Consider the following 20,989-nt stretch of genomic DNA (forward strand, 5'->3'; position numbering starts at 1 on the left):
ATATGCAAGCTTTAAATATAAACCCTTTTGAATTTATGCAGTGATGCGATCTACAGCCACACACAATACCTGAGACTGCACAGATATGGAGCACGAGTTACAATACACAGATGCAACAAGCCCCAGTAAAAACACAAGCCAAAAGAAACATTGGGTGATTGGTTGCACCAAACAAAAAGCAGTAGAGTTATTAACAACTAGTGATATGCTACCACAGAGTGAGTACAGTGGAAAATAAAACGTATCATCCGAAAATCGTATTATCCGAAATACATTGCTCCTATAAGACACTGGCTGGGAAATGAACAAAAAATGTATTATCCCGAAAAGCGTATTATGCAGAATCGTATTAACCAGATTCCACTGTATATAAGTATGTAACAAGTTAGTGAAGAGACATTGAAATACACAATACATAACTAATACACAGTAAAAGTGGTGTCAGGAGTCATTGACTGAGAAAGTGCTTGAGAACTCACCGATTAAAGAAGAAAAATCAAATTCTAGGGTCTTACATGCCAAAACCACAATTTGATCATGAGGCACGCTGTAATGAGGGACTTCGGATTAATTTTGACCGCCTGGGGTTCTTTAATGTGCACCTAATGCACAGTACACCGGCGTTTTTGCGTGTCACCCCCATCAAAATGAAGCTGCCGCGGCCGGGATTTGATACCGCACCCTTGGGCTTAGCAGCACAATGCTTAAGCCACTACGCCACCATGGCGGCTGAGAACTCTGCGATCAAAACATTTTGAGTCCACTGTTTTGCACCAAGAGTCTAACATTTCTTTGGTTTCACTGCCGCATTTTTACCACAGCTTTGACAAAGATGCATCCAAATTTAATTATCCCCTCAGATATCACCAACCAAACAAACTACATAAATGGGTTTAAGACATACTAAGAGTTTAGCGTACGCTATACCATTGCATATGCTATAAAATAGCGGGTCGTCACTGCGCATGCACAGAACGCTATCCGACCCATAGCGTACGCACGCTATTTCTCAGATTTAGCGTTACCGTCCTTGCGTGGCTTGCGTAGTTTGCGTAAAACATGGCGGCGGTCCCCGCTGCCCGCTTCGAATTGAATTTGGCGTGGCTTTTGTAGAATTAGCTTCGTTCGTAGTAAATGACTGCGTAAACGGCTTTCGCTTAGTCTCAGGCCGCTTCGACGACAGTGTATTACGAAAGACCTTATGGAGTTTTCGAGATCGCTGCTCGTTTCAAACGACACGAAGCCTAACGAGGGAAACTCAGCCCTACCTATTGGTGAAGGCGAGAGATAGGCGCGATGATGGCATATGGCCTCTGAGATTGGAAGATCTCGCAGGCCAACTAAAACTGTAATAAATGTGCGCTGCTTAGCGTACGCTGCACTATAGCGTATAGTGCATACGCTATTAGTGGCGCACGCTATACTAAAACTGTCTACTGGTGGGCTAGTTGGTTAATCATGGAATATGGCAGCGCACTTCAACACAAGGACGTAACACAGTGAACAAACACAGCACTCGTGTTTGTTCACCGTGTTAAGTTCTTGTTTTGAAGTATGCTGCCATATTCCAACATAAATTGGTTGGTCTGCACATAAAGATTTACACAGTGCTCAGCGCAGCAACTGGTTGCAGCCTAAGCACCTATAAATATGGCACCGTGTGAATCATTAGCATTGTCATGCACTCTAATTACACCTGGAAATTTAGTTCATCAAATGCACAATGTGATCTCTATTTTTGTTGGCTCAATTCTGCCTTTTATCTGCAAAGTGCTGAATCCATTGACAATGTCGAGGGCCAAACAAAATCTGATCTTTAAAAAAATATATAATTATAGCTAAGCTGTTATGATACCCCTGCAGCTTCGGGGGTGTAACTGCTACTACTATTACGACTGCTAGTACTGGTGCTGCTACTGCTACTCTTTTTGAGTTACAATTTTAGGTTACCTTCGGGCTGAAATCTGCACATAAAATTAACAAAGAGTCCTTTCTGGTGGTGATACATTCCTAGGGCACTCTTTAGTTATTCCAGATTTCAAAATGCTTTGATTGCAAATTCAGCAGCACTACGGATGAACCTCAAAATTTAAGGTAGTCCAATTTAGTGGTTTGCTACCTAATAAAGCTTTTACAATTACACTGAGGTGCTTCAAAGAAGCCCTTGCATGGTTTTTTAACTTAGCAAAGCAGTTGTAACTTCGCACTACAGCTTCGCTTTAATAAAGCCTTTTCAAAGTGCACATGTTCTGCCGTGGCCTTCATGAGAAGGACCCACAAGGATCACAGTCCCATTTTCCAGCAGTGCACCAACATTAATGCACCAACATTAATGCACGCACTGTGAATGTCCCATTCACGCTCACAGGTTGCAATTCAATATATTGACCCCTTTCTAGCTAAGCTAGAAAAAAGTAATAATTTCCATTCAACAGCAGTCAAGTCGGTCAGCATTCAGAGCCATGCATGAGGTCTGCTGCAGCTAGGCAATAATCACACCTTGCTTTCCACTATGGTGCAATTAACTAGTCAAACCTTCTACACACAAAGCAAGTTCATTTCATGCCTACAACACTTTTGTTTTGTAAATTAGCCAAAGCCACAAGCTTTGTGTTCTCATTAGAGGGTTGGCACACACTGCACACCAGTCTGCAATGCACATTTTTATGTGAATGTGAAAACAATATTAATAAATAATAAAAAAGCCCACACAGTGGTTGAGTATCATGGCTTACTTTCTTAAACACCATAAACATCAAGATTAAATGCACTTTGATGCATCATAAACAATGGAGGTCAGCTGCCCTCAGGACTGATTTAATTTAGCTTCTTGAGATTGCATGGCTGCACAAACTGAGTCTGAACATTGCAGCTGCATAATAAGTACCTGAATTTATATACACCTTAATCATAGGTGCTCATTCACAGCCTGCTACCTTAATAGAATTGTATAAAAACATTGCAAATTGCAGATTAGGCGGTTGTAACTTAGTTCACCACAGATGCAAACATCTGAATTATAACAAAAGCATCAGTTTCCTAAAGCGAACACATGCCTAACAAAACATCAGGACATTGTAAACGGGGCATTTGGAAGACACCAGGATTCTCCCTGCAAAGGACAGTGGTGACTTAGCCACCCATAAGAACAGTCTGCTGTCCAGCTCCTTCCCTATTTGCACCACTGATACAAAGTGGTGGTGCACAGCATAATAGCGTACAACAGTTGGGTTAGCGCAAAGAATGCATCACGTGGCCAATGTTTTATAATGCAAGTCCTCATGCACCAGAAGCATTCATGCTGAATTAAAGTACATATTTCAGGCAAGGAAGTGATGAGGGAAGTGACGAGGGAAAGTGCACCATACATGGGTACAATGCTTTGTGCTCAGTCACTGTTTTAAGTGCACCCCAGAAGCTCTCCGTCACTCAATCTGCATGTCCTCTCCAATATCTTCACCATGCACTCCTATGGCCTTGCACCCTGATAAGTGCACTTGCTGCCTAGCTCCTTTACAGGGTTTTTGAACAGCTGCACTATACCTGGTATTTCATTTCACATAGCTGCATTTAAAGGAGTGTGCATTTACATTCAGATCTACGGGAGAAAAGACAAGAGTCAGGAAAAAAGTCCTGTAGGTTTACACTACAAGGGCTTACTATTTCAACTGCTACAACGAAGAACTCAATTTAATTAAATTTCCTACCCAACTTTAAGCCCCAAGTACGACCTCAATGAATTAGCTTTGACTGTATTCCTGTGATGTCGCCTAATTTCTCTGGCAATGCTAACATTTGCCTAACATTCATCTGAAGCCCATAGACAATGAAGCCCAAGAAAAAATGGGGTAAATAAAGTTTTTTTTTTTTTTTGCTTAAAAGTAGGAATAATGAGTAAAAGAGAAATAAAAGTGGAAGAGAAAAACAGCATGGTGCTGGAGGGGGCCAAACCGGTGGCTCCAACCACAAGAGGTTTCACTGTGAGGCTCAAGCAACCCAGGCGCAGGCGAAGACTGAGTAAAGCTGAAAGCAAAGACCACACACAAAAAAAAGATAAAAAAATCTTTACTTCTGAAAGTAAATTAGATGTACTAATGGTGATAGCTAAGTGGAACCCAGACTTCCTCAGATAAATGCACTTATACACGCGCTTCACAATATATGTGTTTGTGATAAATGCATTTATTTACCCAAGCACCTGACAAGAACCTGGCACAAGCACCTGAATTTTATGTCGTCATTTATTATGATGCGCAGAAATTGCTCATTCATTGGAACTCCCTCTCACAAGTGTTCGACGTGAATTGCAAAAGAAGTGTGGCTGCACATGCAAAGAAATCTGCCTTTTCACTGTTTCAAAGCACATAGTGTGCCAGTGATTGCAATGCCAAGCTGCAGTCCTCCACAAAGAATGCAAGTGGGCAAAGTGACACATCTCATTGGAACTGTTTTTCACTGGAGCGTATGGCATTCTATTACTTGCAATGACAGGCTCTAGTACTCCACAAAGCACTTGCAAAGATGAGCATCAAAGTGCTTCACTGCAAGTGGCTCAGCTGCATTACTGCCATGGCGCTGTGGTTCGAACACCTAACTCACAAACGAAGAGTCACAAGTTCAAATCCCACCCAGAGCCAAAAGCAGTTTGTTTTCCCCCAAACTATTTTGTGACGACAGATGAAGCAATTGAAGGAAGGTATTACATGAAGACCTGTTTGTAATCTGTGCAACAGCTGTCACTATTAAAGGACTCACCTGTTGCGTCCCCAGACAAAGACGGTGCCTGACGGTGTCAGGCCAACACTGTGCGTGGCCCCACAGGCTACTTGGGCAAGAGGCACACCTACCAGGTGGGCCACTCGACGTGGCAGTCGCTCGTTTCCTGTCGAGTCCCTGCCAAGGCCAAGCTGGCCAGAAGTATTTCCACCCCAGCTGAACAGCTCCCCATTGTTAGCCAAGGCAAGGCAGTGCACTGTGCCACATGCAATCTGCACAATGTGCAAGGTGGCCAACTTCTTGATCACTTTGGGCCGCAAACGACTCTCCTCCTCAGTTCCACAGCCCAGCTGACCATTGCGGTTGCAGCCCCAAGAGAACACTTGACCAGCATCACTAAGGGCCAGTGAGTGTGCCTCCCCACAGGCTACTGCTCGGATCTCATGTGCTGCAAGGGCAGCCACTTGTTCTGCACAAGACACACATGTACAGGCACATCAGAACATAAATTAAAGGAGTGCTCTACAACTGATGAAATTGTTAGAAAGAAAAAGATCTAGCAAAAGAGGACAACATGTGTCATGGTATAAATAGATTAAGGGAATGTTAGTGTACAGACAGCTAAGAAACCCATTTGGGTACCTGAAACGATTTTTTTCTTTTTTTGTACCAAGCTCCTTTTAATTCTACATGTAACACAAATTAGTAGCTAAAATCTTTGGCTAATTGAACAATCTTTACGCTAATTCAAGGATCAGGATCTCAAGATAAATGTCTCAGACCAACAGGTTTTAAAACTGAATATAATCAAACAAATGATAAACTGATTCTACGGCATGACATCCTGTGTAAACACAGAGGCTATAAGGGATGCTGCACTGGAGGACTTTGCATTATTTCTGATCATAGAGTTCTGTAACATACTACAATACTCACAGAATGAAACATGATCGGAAAATTTTGAAGTAGAACATTGAATAAGCGAAATAATAGAGTGCGATGTCACAGAGTGAGATGAAGGAAAGAAAAGCAAAACAAGATCTTTTAGTTCCGCAATTGCATGCACAGTGCCCAGACATCCAGCACAGCAGCTATGATGTGCCAGGCCAACAGGCCCTTGAAAAAAAAAATTTTTCTTTCGAGTATCCAACAGCTAGCGCACTGGTCACTGAGCACACATAATGCATAATGTTGGAATATACACCTAAGCGCCAAACCCCCCCAGTGCCTCTCTTAAAAGTAAGTTTATTTCAAAAATAAAGTTTTAAAACCCTTGACATCAGAACTCTCAACAGCATTTTTGTGGTTCAATATAAACAGGTTTGGCTGACGTCTAGCACTAAATTTTATCATAAGCTTCTGTAGTTTTAAAAATTTTATAGCCAGCATTCACTTGCTCTGCCCTAAATGTGTTCCTGTACCGCATTCACAATGTTGTTCTGTACTAAATGAAATGTTTGCCATGTCATTTTCCCATGCATGAACTATTAATGTCCCTGAGTATTGTATAATGAATCATCCACCAATGGATCCTGTGCTCAGATTCTTTTGATTATTGCAGTTAATTAAAAACTTTAAATTGCCTTCCTCATAATGAAAGGACCCGGTATTACAGTTGAACCCACTTATAACAATCCCAGATATAATGACCTACTGGTTATAACGACCACATTTCAGTGCATTTACATTTTTCCAACCCTGCCTATTGAAACTGATTCCAGGTATAATGAACGTTTCCTAAACCGCCATACTGTTACAATGAAAGCTTCGAACCTAATCAAGGTAAAAAAGTTACAGTGACGTTTCACTTCGTCAACGCAGGTGACGCTCAAGCATATGGGTGCTATAGCGCACACGAAGCTATTGGCCCTCGGTGCGCATAGACGCTTAGACTCTGTCCGCATCGCAGATCGCTTTCAAGACAGGGGTCACATGGCCACGCCATACACAGCAGCTACCGCAGTAGAACGCAGCCCCCCCCCCCTTCCAACGGAAGACAGCAGACTTCCTCCCTGCTTTCCTCCCTTGCGCATAACCCAGCGCACCTCCGCCTACCCCCCTCCTCCCCGACACTTCGCCTCCTTTCTCCTTCCCCGCTTCAGTCAACGACATCTAGACTTTCCTCTAGGTGGCATTGTGTTGCTGTGCTCCTCCGTACTTTCCCTGGCGCACGATTCTCTTCTCCACCTCCAAGCGCCTTCCTCCTCCAGCGCTCACTTCCCTCACGGCGACAAACATAATTTAGCTGATTTGACAGACAGGGCATGTACACCTGCGCGTGAAAGAGGGCGCACGCAATGTACTAAAGCACAGAAGCGCGACCAAACTGGGTACATGGCAGTGTGCGCCCACTCTAATCCAACCGCGACGATGACACAGCCAGATGACACATTCCACTTAACAAAACGTTGTTTCACGCATTGAAGCACAAAAGTAACTGGAAAGCCAATGCATTTCTCCACAAACTTCAGGAATTAATATCTCCAAACTGGTGTCATCCTGAGAATTCATTCCAAGTGGATTTGCCTTGCTAACTTCACGGCTAGAATTTGTAAGTTGCAATATGGACCATAAGGTAATTATTTTAAAACTTGATTAGTGAATTTTTGGTAATTAGTCGATTATGCATTTCAATTTTTGCGCAAGTGATGTCCGCCTCTTCGAGTAGACCAGCTCATGAATTAGAATTGTGCTATCTGCCACAGGCAACCCTTAAACATTTTTGAATGTGTTCACTGAAACACCCTGTATAATAAAACCTTACAAGATTTGATCAGCAACTATTTTTTGACTGCCTTTTTGCTAAATACAGTCCAACCTCGTTAATACGTAGTCAGCCGGGAACAACGTTTAGGCATGCACTAAACGATGTACGAATTAACAGCCAATGCCAGTTTAGCGGCTACTCACCGGCCAGAAAAGAACTACATCACGATGCTCAAAAACACTCTCAGACAGGCTTTATTTGCGGGTAGGCAGCAAAAAATTGTTCACTTCACTTGCCGCCGTGGTGGCCTTGCCACGATGATGGCATCTTCAGACAGAACACAATGACAACACCACGACCGAGAGCCCACTGGCGGAATGAAGAAAAACACAATCGCAGTTTCACCCAATAGGCGAAGCGTCGCTTGCGATAGCAAATAAGTAGACAACAATACGAACTAAGGATAGTAGTTTTATCGGTCGTATAAACTTGTAAACATTCGCTTACCCATTAAATTAACAAGCACGGTGTAAAGCGTGCACAGGTAAACGTGAACACATCTCGCTCCATGACCGCGAAAACTCCATGTCAAAACGCTGGAGTGAGGAGGCACGGCAAGAGCAGCCAGCGAATTTACCTTCGCGCCGTCTCTCGCTTAAGCGCGTACTAACCGTCAAAAGTGCAGCGCACACAAATCTACCGGCATTAGTTGCAATTTGTTTAACATCGCAGATCGCTTTGAAGAACGCCTGCGTGGAAGCGCACTTTTTCCACGTCGCAGATCGCTTTCAAGATACGGCGCCTGCGTTGCCGCCGAAAACGCCCCCCACTTTCTCGCCTCCCTCGCCGTACCTTGCGTGCTACAGAAGCGCACTTCCGCCCTGCCTTTCTCTCTCGCGCGTGCGCGAGATTGAGCTGACCCTCGCAAGTTTTTGCTCACACATACAGCGTACGGTGCGCGGCAACAATGTTACCGTGTTTGGACTTTATACGGAACCTCAAAGCAATGACCACGACCACAGCGACAGCAGAAATGCGCTTGGAGTGTATATAAGATTGCTATTCCAATAAAATGTGCTTCTGTGCGGTTACTACTTGAATTGGATCTGCGAATTCGCACCCCACCGGAAGCCAATCTCGAAGGCCATGCCCTTGTGCACTGCATTCGGTAACAGCTGTATGCAGGAAATATGTCATGGTGGCAATTTTTTAAGGTCACTATCGCTGGCGACTGTTGTCTGGGCATCGCAGCTCGAGAATCTCGTCTGCGCACGTGAGATTTTGCCTATTTTGTGCCTGTGCGTGTAGAACTAGAACGAAAATAGTACGCACTCACCATTTGGTGGCAAATGAGCGACTACTGCTTAAGCGGTCACCGAATACATGGGGTTCAATGGGGGCTGGGTGGGGGAATCTTCGCAACTACGTTTAAACCACAATTACACATTAAACGGGTACGTATTAATGAGGTTTGACTGTATTATGCTTTAGCTACCGTATTTGCACGATTCTACTGCACCACCGATTCTAAAGAGCAATTATATTACCGCCCAAACATAAAAAAAATAACTTGGTACCGGTTCTACTGCGCACATCAAGTAACGAAACCCGAGTCGAAGCGTACCATGTTTAAATGATTTTATGGAACATACAAAGGCACAGACATGCACACAGCTGAATCTTAATGGCTAGTTGCTATCGGAGTCCGACAACACCTCCTTTTCGCGGTCTACCGAGCACAGAAAGTCATCTTCAGTTCCATTACCGCATTAGAAATGCCACACTTCTTGAAGGCTCGCGCAACCATCGTCCGTGGGAGAGCATTCCACGCAACACAACACGGACCCTCCTTGCAATGTCTCCGAGTATCGCTTTCTTCAGTATGGCAGAGTGGCTAGCTACCTTCCATTGAACGCTTTTTGTTTTTAGTAAGAATCGGTTTCATTTTTATCTTTGAGTAACATTAGTTACAATTGTAATGCACATGCAAATTTAAACTAAACTTTTATTCAAAAGAAGGTGCGCATTAGAATCGTGCAAATACGGTATGTCTTCAGTACCAGAGAAAAACTACAGGGCATGCTGTGTTAGTGAAGATTAAAGTGTGGTTTTTGTGAATTGTTTCAATGTAATGTTGAGTTACATTGAAATAACATATGTGTTAGTACTAAGGACACGTGGATATGATACTTAGTTCAAAATCTAGGTGAACCTATTGCTCTGAATTCATGCAAAACTCTCAAGGCTCACAAGTGTAATGTGTGCAGTTTTAGAATAAACCAGTGCAGCGGGCGCTTCGTTTACGCGTTGCCGAGTGCCGATAACAGTTCACGGTGCTGTTCTACCTTTCGAACGTCACACCTTTTTCGTCCGAAGCGACATAGATAACGCAATTTTATGGCTCTTGTGTGGCTGACGCCCACTCGTAATGCCGAGACCATGATGTCTGAGACCTTCACAGAAGGGCAGTATGCCACAGTAGTTTTTGAAATTTACGGTTCTGGCCAACTAGGACGCTGCTTTGCTCTCTTGTTCAAAATACGGTCGTGTTCTGCTGGTGGTAAAATATCTATACCACAAGCTCTCGAATAGCATATGGCGGCTGCACATGCAGTTTCAAAATGAATTGAATTGAACTGAACTGAATTCTGGGGTTTTATGTGCCAAAACCACAATTTGATTATGGGGCACACCGTAATGGGGGACTCCGGATTAGTTTTGACCCCCAGGAGATCCTTAATGCAGTGTTGTACGGAACGGTGTTCCAAGCAACGGCATTCCTGCAACTAGTTCCTTTTGGGAGGAATGGAGTAACGCCACCGTTCCATTAAGGGTCGGTGGAACTGTAACAGTAACTCGTTAGGTTTATAAAGGAACGGCAGAGGGAACGGCGTTCCTTCTGTAAACGTTCCACGTCATTGAACAAACACATGCACGTACGCAGCACGTCATGCAGGGCAGATGGGCGACCACGTGAGGCGCGATGAACTACCGCTTGCCTGTCACGTGACTGTGGAACATTTTTTTCGTGAGAACCGTTGTATGTTTCTATTGCTAGGCTTCAAGATTGTCACGTGACGCTCCCTCCTGTAGTTTCTTTTCTTCATGCCGGCATGCTGGCCTGCCGCAAAGGAACCATGAGGTCAGGATCGCAGCGCCACTCGAGGAACTTCGCGGCTGATGAAAAGTTTCCAGTCCTCACGGGCACCGAACCCTTCCAGCCGAGGCACAGCATGAGCTGTCGTGGTACTTGCTGGTACCAGTTGACTACCCACTGTCGCAGGTTAACAACTTCGAGGGATTAAACCAACTGTTCCTCAAGTACAACACGGTAGTACCCTCAAGCGCTTCGGTGGAACAGCTTTTCAACACCCCCCCCCCCCCTGCCAATGAAGTACTAACGAAAAAATCACCAGCCCTTCCCCTGTCGAGAAAATGAAGGTAAGCGAAGCTTGTGGCAAGATGACGCTGACGCAGGCGTTCCGCTTCGTTTGCCCTAAACTCAGGGTCAGCGGCTCTTCGCTGACGTTTGGCCTCAACATCGCGCTCCCGCAATTCGGGGTCCGCGGCTCTTTGCTGACATTTTGCCTGGGCTTCAGAAGCCCTCACGCTAAAAACAGCACGTCGAAGACGAGCCCCTTCCCGAGCGAGTTCGCGGCGCCATCGCTCAAACGCAGCCTGTTCCTCGGCGGAATGCACCACACGCGGCCCTTCCCATCCGGACGCCAAAACTGATATGAGGCGAGGGAAGCCCAGCGGAGCGCGTGCCAAGCCCTTTTCCTTTCCTTTCCCTCCCCGTGACACACCAAACGACTCTGATTGGTCGAGCGCGTCACGTGATATGGCACCAGCGCAGCTTTCCCCGCACTTGCTCTACTTTGGGAGCGGAGCTCAAATGTGCGACCCTGGTATGAGTCACACAATTTCTAGAATTCTTTCGTTCTCTCTCTCTCTTTCTTCCTTTCATTCTTGTCCCTGGCTCATACGCGCATATCCAATGCGGGTATGCGCCACTAGTAATTTTATTATCGTTAATCGTGACATAACTGACGAGCATGTGATGTTATTGATGTCATGACCTGTCAGCCATGCTAGTCATACATTCATACCCTTCCATGCCAATTTCGGTATATAACTACATACCAAGCGAACGAGACGCGAGTTTCCGAAATGTTTTCTAAAGGGTTTTAGCGTGACACCACCACCACCGAAAATACTTGTGAGGCAATACAGGCTTCGCTTGAAAAACGGGTTCGTCTGTCAGGCACAAAATTGAAATGCAACTCTTGCTGAGTTCAAACAAGGAACTTAACTAAGTTGTGAATATGTACGATGTCTGTTAGAAAAGTATCCGACCTTTTTTTTTTTTGCGAACACCTGATGGATATGAAACAAGCGCGCTTGCATCAGCCGACCTTGAACCTTCGTGCGCATGCGCAAAATTTTTCCCGCCTGCCGATAGCCTCAGTCGCTGGTACGCAGCGTTTGAGTGAGGTATTGCACAGTGCTCCCGTCGGTTTGTTTATTGCAAAGAAAATGACCGAGCGACTGGAGCAGTGCTACTGCATCAAATTTTGCCAAAAACTGGGTGACAGCCAAGTGGAAACCATTCGGAAGATTCAGACAGCTTTCGGTGACGATGCTACGAGAAGCACACAAATTAAGGAGCGGTACAACCGGTTTAAAGACGGCCACACATAGGTGAAGAGCGAGCCACGCTCCGGTCAGCCATCAACATGCCGAAATGACCAGGGCATTGCCGAAGTGAACGCTGTGGTGATGCGGGACCATCGTGTGACTATCCGAGAAATTGCGGAAGAGGAAATTGCGGAATTCTATTATGACCGAAGATTTGGCCATGAAGAGAGTTGCGGCGAAGTTTGTGCCGAAGCTGCTCATGGTGGAGCAAAAGCAACTTCGTGTTGAAGTCTCACAGGACATTCTGGATACCACAAACAGTGACCCCGACTTCATGAACACCTAAATCACTGGTGACGAGTCTTGGGTGTACGGGTACGACCCGGAAACCAAATCCCAGTCATCCCAGTGGAAGCATTCCACGTCACCAAGACCAAAGAAGGCCCGCCAAGTGCGCAGCAACGTCAAAGTAATGCTGACTGCTTTCTTCGACTCCCGCAGTGTGGTACACCACGAGTATGCACCACAGGGTCAAACAATAACCAAAGAATACTACAGGGATGTCCTCTGTCGCCTACGTGATGCTGTGCGGCGCAAGAGACCAGAGTTGTGGTCAACAGGAAATTGGCGCATCGAACACGACAATGCTCCTGCACATTCGTCGCACTTCATTCAGACTTTTTTGGCGAAAAACCAGACTGCTGTAGTTCAACAGGCTTCTTACTCTACTGTTATGGCCCCCTGCGACTTCTGGCTGTTTCACAAAATCAAGAGGCCATTGAAAGGAGCGCGATTTCAGACAAGAGAGGACATTACGGCTGCAACGACAGCTGAGCTAAACTCCATTCCGAAAGAGGCCTTCTCGGAATGCTTCCAACAGTGGCATAATAGCTGGGAGAAGTGTGTGGAGTCCCAAGGAGTCTACTTTGAGGATGATTAGGTTTCCAATGCTGGAGTTATGCCAGCTTTTTTTCTTTGACCAAAGGTCGGATACTTTTCTAACAGACCTCATATTCTGGACATTTCTTTTTCCCACTCATACTGCATTTATTAAACGCCTATGAATGCTATGTCTGTGGGGCTATACTAGTCCAGGTGCAACCAAATTAGGAAGGCCCACTAAACTTCAACAAAGTCACTCCCTCACCAGAACAGGAATTGGCCTCCCTGGTACAGTATTCGGCCACTACCTCCCTCATGACTCCTACAATTAACCCATGGCCCTCAGTCCCCAGCGGCTGCGGAGCACCTGACAAAAGCGGCGGTCAGACCTGTGACACGGCAAAGGGTGCTAAGAATCTCTGGGTCCGGACAGGCCGCCACTGGAAACTGAACCTGGCAATGTTCAACATGCGTACCCTATCGAGTGAGGCTAGCATAGCAGGGCTATTTGAAGAATTATCAGGTATTGCCTGGGATATTATTGGCCTTAGTGAGGTTAGAAGAACTGGTGAGGTTTATACAGTGCTGACATATGGCCACTTCCTCAGCTACAGAGGTCTTCCAGATAAAAGAGAATTCGGAGTAGGATTTCTAGTCCATAAGGACATAGCGGGTAACGTTGATGAATTCTACAGCACTAATAAGAGGGTAGCAGTCGTCGTATTAAAGCTGACTAGGAGGTATAGAATGAAGGTAGTACAAGCCTATGCAAAAACCTGCAGTCACGAATGATGAAGAACAAGAACAGTTTTATGAAGATTATTGAATTAGCAATGATAAAGGTGCAAACTCACTATACTGTAGTCATGGGCAACTTCAATGCAAAAGTGGGGGAAAAATCACCGCATATCCACAAAGTGAATGAAGATTGATGAGTGGGCGAAGCACGGGGGGATCATTTGGGTAACCGTGAATCCCCGTGTGCGTACGTGTGTATCTGTGTGTGTGTGCGTGCAAAGTGCCTCGTGTGCGTGCATACAAAGTGCCTCGAGCGGCCAGTTGCGCCGCAATTTTGCGTGCATTCGCGGGCTTCTTTCACGCTCGAAAAAACACTTTTATGTTGCACGCATTGAGCAACAGAAAGCTGTATCAGGAGTTTTTCATAGTGCTCTACAATTTTCTCATTGACACTTTTCATCTAATTATAATAATTGAGAAGTTGATTAATTATTATGACTAATTATCTAATTATGTGGAATGCAAAAAATAATCTGAGTATCTCCAAGCGACGGCAAACAGCATTACCTTGGTTCTGTCCAGCTACGTGACATTTTCATATTTTTAAAGTTTGGCTAAAGTTACCTGGGACACCCTGTTTATGTACATGCATATATATACATATACATACCTATATGTATATTATATATATATATACTGTACATGTGTACAGTACATACAGCGCTTATATAGCCCTTGTGCACCACAGCGCCCCTAGCGGTCTCCATGCAAACCAGAGCTACAGACGACGGACGAGGGACAAGGCTCGGCCCTAAGATGCTTCGCTCCTAAAAGAAGGCTTGTGAGCAAGCAATTGGCAACTACGGCATTGATCCTAGGAACTCTAGAAGAGAGATGTTGGTAGAATTCCCGGAAAGGAATAGGCTCCAAGTAATGAATACCTTCTTCAGGAAGCACGGAAACAGGAAGTGCACCTGTAAAAGCCCTAATGGAGAAACAAGGAATGAAATAGATTTGAAACTCTCTGCCGATGCCAGCATAGCGCAAGATGTAGAAGCATTACGTAGGGTAAAGTGCAGTGACCATTAGGATTTCTCTCAATTTTAAGGAAGAAAGAATAAAATTAGTCAAACAGGCCAACCTAGATGCAGTAAGGGTAAAAGCAGACCAATTCAGCCTGGTGCTTGCCAACAAATATGCAGCTTTAGAACAGGAAGAGGAAGACAACATAGAGGTAATGAATGAAACCGTAACTAGGCTGATCTCAGAAGCAGCAATTGAAGTGGGAGATAAGGCACCAAGACAACCAGTAGGTAAGCTCTCCCAAGTAACAAAGGACCTAATAAAGAAACGGCAAAACATGAAAGTGTCAAACTCGAGAGATCAGATAGAATTTGCTGAACTTTCGAAACTAATCAACAAAAATAAAGTAAGGGATATCCGAAATTATAACGTGGAAAAGATTGAGGAAGCAGTAAAATATGGACGCAGCATGAAATCAGTGAGAAGAAAACTTCGCATAACACAAGGCAAAATGTATGCACTGAAAGATAAGCAGGCTAATATCATCAGAAATTTCGATGACATAGTAAAAGCAGCGGAAGAATTTTATACTGACCTGCACAGTTCCCAGAGCAGCCAAGCTACTTTCATTCGAAGTAGTGATGAACAGGATACAGAGGGTCCTTCTATAACTAGCGATGAAGTTAGAATAACAGTCGATTCAATCAAAGGTGGAGGAGATATCATGCTTGAAAAGCTTGCGGCCCTTTATACGCAATGCCTCACGAGTTCAAGTGTACCAGAAAGCTGGAACAATGCCAATATTATACTCATGTATGAGAAGGGAGACGTTAAAGAATTGAAGAATTATAGACCCATTAGCTTGCTTTCAGTATTGTATAATATATTCACCAAGATAATTTCCAATAGAATCAAAACAACACTTGACTTCAGCCAACCAAGAGAACAGGCTGGCTTCAGGAACGGATATTCTACGAGGGGTCATATCCATGTCATCAATCAGATAATAGAGAAATTTGCAGAGTATAATCAATCTCTCTATACAGCTTTCATAGATTATAAAAAAGCATTTGATTCAGTAGAGATACCATAAGTCATAGAGGCATTGCGTAATCAAGGAGTACAGGAGGCATACGTAAATATCTTGGCAAATATCTACAAGGATTGCACAGCAACCTTGGTTCTCCACAAGAAATGTAGAAAGATACCTATAAAGAAAGGGGTCAGGCAAGGAGACACAATCTCTATAATGCTATTCACTGCATGCTTAGAAGTATTCAAGCTCTTAGACTGGGAAGGCTTAGGAGTGAGGATCAACGGCAAATATCTCAGCAACCTACGGTTTGCAGATGACATTGCCCTATTCAGCAACAATGGGGACGAATTACAGCAAATGATTGAGGACCTTAACTGAGAAAGTGTAAGAGTGGGGTTGAAGATTAATATGCAGAAGACAAGGATAATGTTAAATAGCCTGGCAAAGGAACAAGAATTCAGGATCGCCAGTCAGCCTCTGGAGTCTGTAGCAGAGCATGTTTATCTAGGTCAATTACTCACAGGGGACCCTGATCATGAGAAAGAAATTTACAGAAGAATAAAATTGGGTTGGAGTGCATACGGCAGGCATTACCAAATCCTGACGGGGAGCTTACCACTGTCATTGAAAAGAAAATTGTACAATCATTGCATTCTACCGGTGCTAACATATGGGGCAGAAACTTGGAGGTTAACACAGAAGCTCGAGAACAGAAGCTCGAGAACAAGTTAAGGACCGCACAAAGAGCGATGGAACGAAAAATGTTAGGCCTAATGTTAAGAGACAGGAAGAGAACGGTGTGGATCAGAGAACAAACGGGGATAACCAATATTCTAGCTGACATTAAGCGGAAAAAATGGAGCTGGGCAGGCCATGTACTGCGTAAGATAGATAACCGGTGGAACATTAGAGTTACAGAATGGATGCCAAGAGAAGGGAAGCGCAGTCGAGGGCGGCAGAAAACTAGGTGGGGTGATGAAGTTAGGAAATTTGCAGGTGCAAGTTGGAATCGGCTAGCGCAAGACAGGGGTAATTGGAGATCACAGGGAGAGGCCTTCGTCCTGCAGTGGACATAAATATAAGCTGATGATGATGATGATGATGATGATGATAAAACGCCTATGTATTTTTTTATGTGGTTTCTTGTGCAACCAATTTAATTATAATGGTGCATGTGAGTAACTTTCTATTTGCACATCTGAAGCGCAGTATCCTGACTGCGCATTTGAAGACCGAAGTGGAAAGTGCCATGTGTTGCACTTGTAATAGACGACCACTAAAGTTGCAGTTAGATATCTCTGGAGTATGTTCGGTGCTCCCTGAAAAAATTATTATAGGAGCGTTTCTTTGGATTCTTTTTATTTCCAGATAACCCACTGCCGGCGATCTTCAAATTCGTATAATATACATAGTTCAATGTGAGTTTTAAATTGCTAATTTTATTTCTCCTCAGAATTATCCGACACTATATTGTAATTAAAGAATAATACAATGTAACGTTAATGTAACAACACGTTCCAATGTTCGAAGGGTAACTGGAACGCGTTCCTTTCGCATTAAAGGAACTTGTAACGGGAACTCGTTTCAATATTGGGCAGGAATGAGGAACGAGCTTTCATTCCTATTTTATAGGAACGTGTACAACACTGCTTTAAAGTGCCCACAATGCACGGGACACGGGCGTTTTTGCATTTCTCCTCCATCGAAATTCGGCTGCCACGGCCAGGATTTGATCCCGCGACCTCATGCTTAGCAGCACAACACCATAGTTGCTAAGCCACCACTGTGGGTGTGCTTAGAAATGACAGGTCATCGAAACCGGTTGCCGTTTTAAAAGAGCTATACAACGCCACATTTAGTTCTTTAGATGGACACTGCTAACGGAAATTTGCGGCTAGGTGCAGGAACGCACCGGGAACAAGGAAGACACTGAAAATCTGGTTTTCGGACCAAAGTGCTGCCGAATAGAAACTGCTGATGCCAGCTTCAGTGTGGTTAAAGCAAATTATGGGGTTTTACGTGTTAAAACCACGATCTGATTTTATTTTTTTTATTATGGGGTTTTACGTGCCAAAACCAGTTCTGATTATGAGGCACGCCGTAGAGGGGGACTCCGGAAATTTGGACCACCTGGGGTTCTTTAACGTGCACCTAAATCTAAGTACACGGGTGTTTTCGCATTTCGCCCCCATCGAAATGCGGCCGCCGTGGCCGGGATTCGATCCCGCGACCTCGTGCTCAGCAGCCCCACGATCTGATTATGAGGCACGCCGTAGTGGGGGACTCCGGAAATTTGGACCACTTGGGGTTCTTTAACGTGCACCTATATCTAAGTACACGGGTGTTTTCGCATTTTGCCCCCATCGAAATGCAGCCACCGCCATGGCCAGGATTCGATCCCACGACCTCGTGCTCAGCAGCCCAACACCATAGCCACTGAGCAACCACGGCAAGTGTTCAATCTGGTTAATTTTTGACGTTTTTTCAGGGCAAGTCAATATATATATAACGAACTATTAATATAACGACCAATTTTTGTGAGAACTATCGAGTGCATTATAAACGGGCTCAACTGTAACTCGAAATTTTTTAAGAATACTGAAATGTATACTTCCAAAATATTAACAGAACTTTTTTCATGGACCATCGCTTCTAGCCAGTTACTCGGTGACTGGAAGGTGGGCAAGGTGGCACCGTTGTTTAAATCTGGTGGTGCTCATTCTTCTCTTAACTAAGGACCTATGTCACTAAGTAGCATCCCCTACTCCTCAAATTTAGCTAACTTTTTTGAGTCTAATGCATTTTTATGGCTAATCAGCATGGGTCTCAACAATAAGACATATACATCACCAGTTATCACTAGAAGTATATAAATAAAGTTGGCCAGTGGTGGACTTCAGACGACGCTCACCCAGCACAGAAGCTCAAAGCTCTAATAATTAAACAGACGCAACTAATTTGTCTTACTAATGAACTCTTCGCTGCTCTTGACAATGGGTGTTTTATTGATTGCATATTCCTAGGTTTTCAGAAAGCCTTTGATCTAGAGTCTCCCCTTCTACTCAGTTTTAATTAAGCAAATTAAACATGGATACCAATATTACTGCCTGGATTGAAAACTTTCTTTTTACCGGAACGCAATTTTTTACAGCTAACAATTTTGATTCTACTTATGTCCAGTTATTTCGGGTGTGCTATAGGGTTCTGTCCCCGGCCCTCTTCTATTCGTAATTTATATTAACAACCTAACTAATGTAGTTCAATCATCTATTAGGCTATATGCTGACGACTGCATAATTTATTGCTTAATATCTTCTGATGCTGATCATACAGCAATGCAGTCTGACCTTAACGCTATCACTAACCGATGCAACGCATGGTAAATGCGCTTGAATGCTAAAAAGTGTAATGAAAATTTCTAGAAAATCAACCACTTGTAACCCTCCTCTTCATAACATTGATGATTCTGTGTTAGACAAAGTAATCTCTCAGAAGTATCTAGTAGTTCACATAACTGCTAAGCTTCTTGACAAAACCATGTTAACTATATTATTAATAATGCTAATCACACGTTCAGTTATTTTATGCCGTAGCTTTTCAAGGACACCATCGTCTTTTAAATTAAAATTATATATAACCCTTACAAGGTCTAAGCTTGAATATGCATGTGCTTTGTGGGATTCTAGTCAAGAATTTCTTACTAATCAACTAGAATCAGTGCAAATCCGTTGTGCGCGTTTCAATTATTGCCAATTTCCCACTGTATCATCGATGAAACTCATTTTGCAGCTTCCCCAACCTCTCTTTGCATAAGATAATATCCCATTTACCAATGCACACCTGAAAAATAAACTTCTCAGTGAGCCAACTTATCTGTCATGTAGTACTAACCACCGCCATAAGGTTGACATCTCTTTTTGTCACACTAATTTATATTCTAATTCATTCATCCCAAAGACAGCCAAAGAATGGAATTACCTGCCCATCTCCATCTTCATCATTCTCAATGTCTCCGTATTTCAATCTGCTGTTGAAGTTTACTGTATGTACTAACCGCTATGACATGCACTTTTTCTTTCACCACTGCCTTCTGTAACGCCTTTTTAAAAATATATCGCTGGTTTAACTCTGGTTTTGACAATATATCAGATATAACAATGAGAAGCTCCTGCACGATCAACCTTTGCATGTTTTCTATGGTGAAATAACCTGCTTACTACAATGCCACCGTGCCTCATGTCCAGTTATAACGATGAAGTGTGGCTGCTGGGCATCCGTGCTGAAAGGCAATGGAATGCAAAATCCTTGAAAAGAAAAAAGAAAAAGAGATATTCGAGCCGTTGCACAATCGCCTCCCACCCCAACGGCCGCCACGCGCTTATACAATAGAACCTGTTTTCCAGCTTTCTCCACATCGCCAGCTTTGCGCGCCTCTCGTCGAACTTCCTCCCCTCCGAACACGAATGGGCTGCAACCATAGCTCTATGCCGCGCCACCCTGCAAAACACGAATGGACCGCGCCAACTGCGCTGACAGTGCAGCTCCCAGATTGCTCGCTGGCCCCTCATTCTGTGCAGTTCTGCCAACAGATTAGGTCACTTGTGCTCATCTTTGTTGGTTGCGTCAAAGTCATTCCTGGTCACGTGATTTCTCAGCCTCGTTTGACTCGCCGCCGAAATGGAAGATGCCTGATCCGCTCGCTGATCATCAGCAATGCACAGCGTTGCCGGTGAAAAGAAAGCGCACTGCTATAGATTTGGAAACGAAATGCTTCTAACCAATGAGGCGATTGTCGCGAACGTACATGCATCAGATAGCGACGGCGGCAGCAATGACGTGGTAGGGCAGGCTGCCTCAACGTTGTCCTCGCAGAAGGCTCTGCAGATGATTCAGTCTCTCCGAGGCTTCGTTTTTGCAAGGGACCTTCCACTGCACTACGTTGAGTACCTGGATTTCTTGGAGAAGGATGTCGGCAAGCTTCGCATAAAGCAAGCAAGCCTAACAGACATGGGGTTTTCTACAGTACGTGGCAAGATACTTGTGGCGATCTCACCCCAACGTTTCTTCTGGATTTCTCAAGCTGAGAGGCTGCTGCGGTAACCATTTTGCATTTTTTTAAAGGGTCCCTTATGTGGCCACTAAAGCAATGCCTCGGCGAAGCTCACATGTCACTTGCCACCCGTTGACCCCTCTTTGCAGTTGTTATAGCAGTGCCATTATAGTTTTCTCACGACAGCTCTGCCATTAGG

General features: G+C 44.2%; 1 protein-coding gene across 16 annotated transcripts in view; it reads right to left on the reverse strand.

Annotated features, from left to right (window-relative positions):
- LOC119436503 (probable E3 ubiquitin-protein ligase HERC4) overlaps positions 1–20,989 on the reverse strand; it is a 335,733-nt gene that overhangs the window by 201,925 nt on the left and 112,819 nt on the right. For all 16 annotated transcript variants that reach the window (XM_049658143.1, XM_049658141.1, XM_049658148.1 and 13 more), the window contains one exon: positions 4,756–5,185. In XM_049658143.1, coding sequence (XP_049514100.1) covers positions 4,756–5,185 — 430 coding nt within the window. The remainder of the gene's footprint in view (positions 1–4,755; positions 5,186–20,989) is intronic.

This window comes from Dermacentor silvarum, chromosome 1 (genome assembly GCF_013339745.2).
Source record: "Dermacentor silvarum isolate Dsil-2018 chromosome 1, BIME_Dsil_1.4, whole genome shotgun sequence".
Classification (NCBI taxonomy): Eukaryota; Metazoa; Arthropoda; class Arachnida; order Ixodida; family Ixodidae; genus Dermacentor; species Dermacentor silvarum.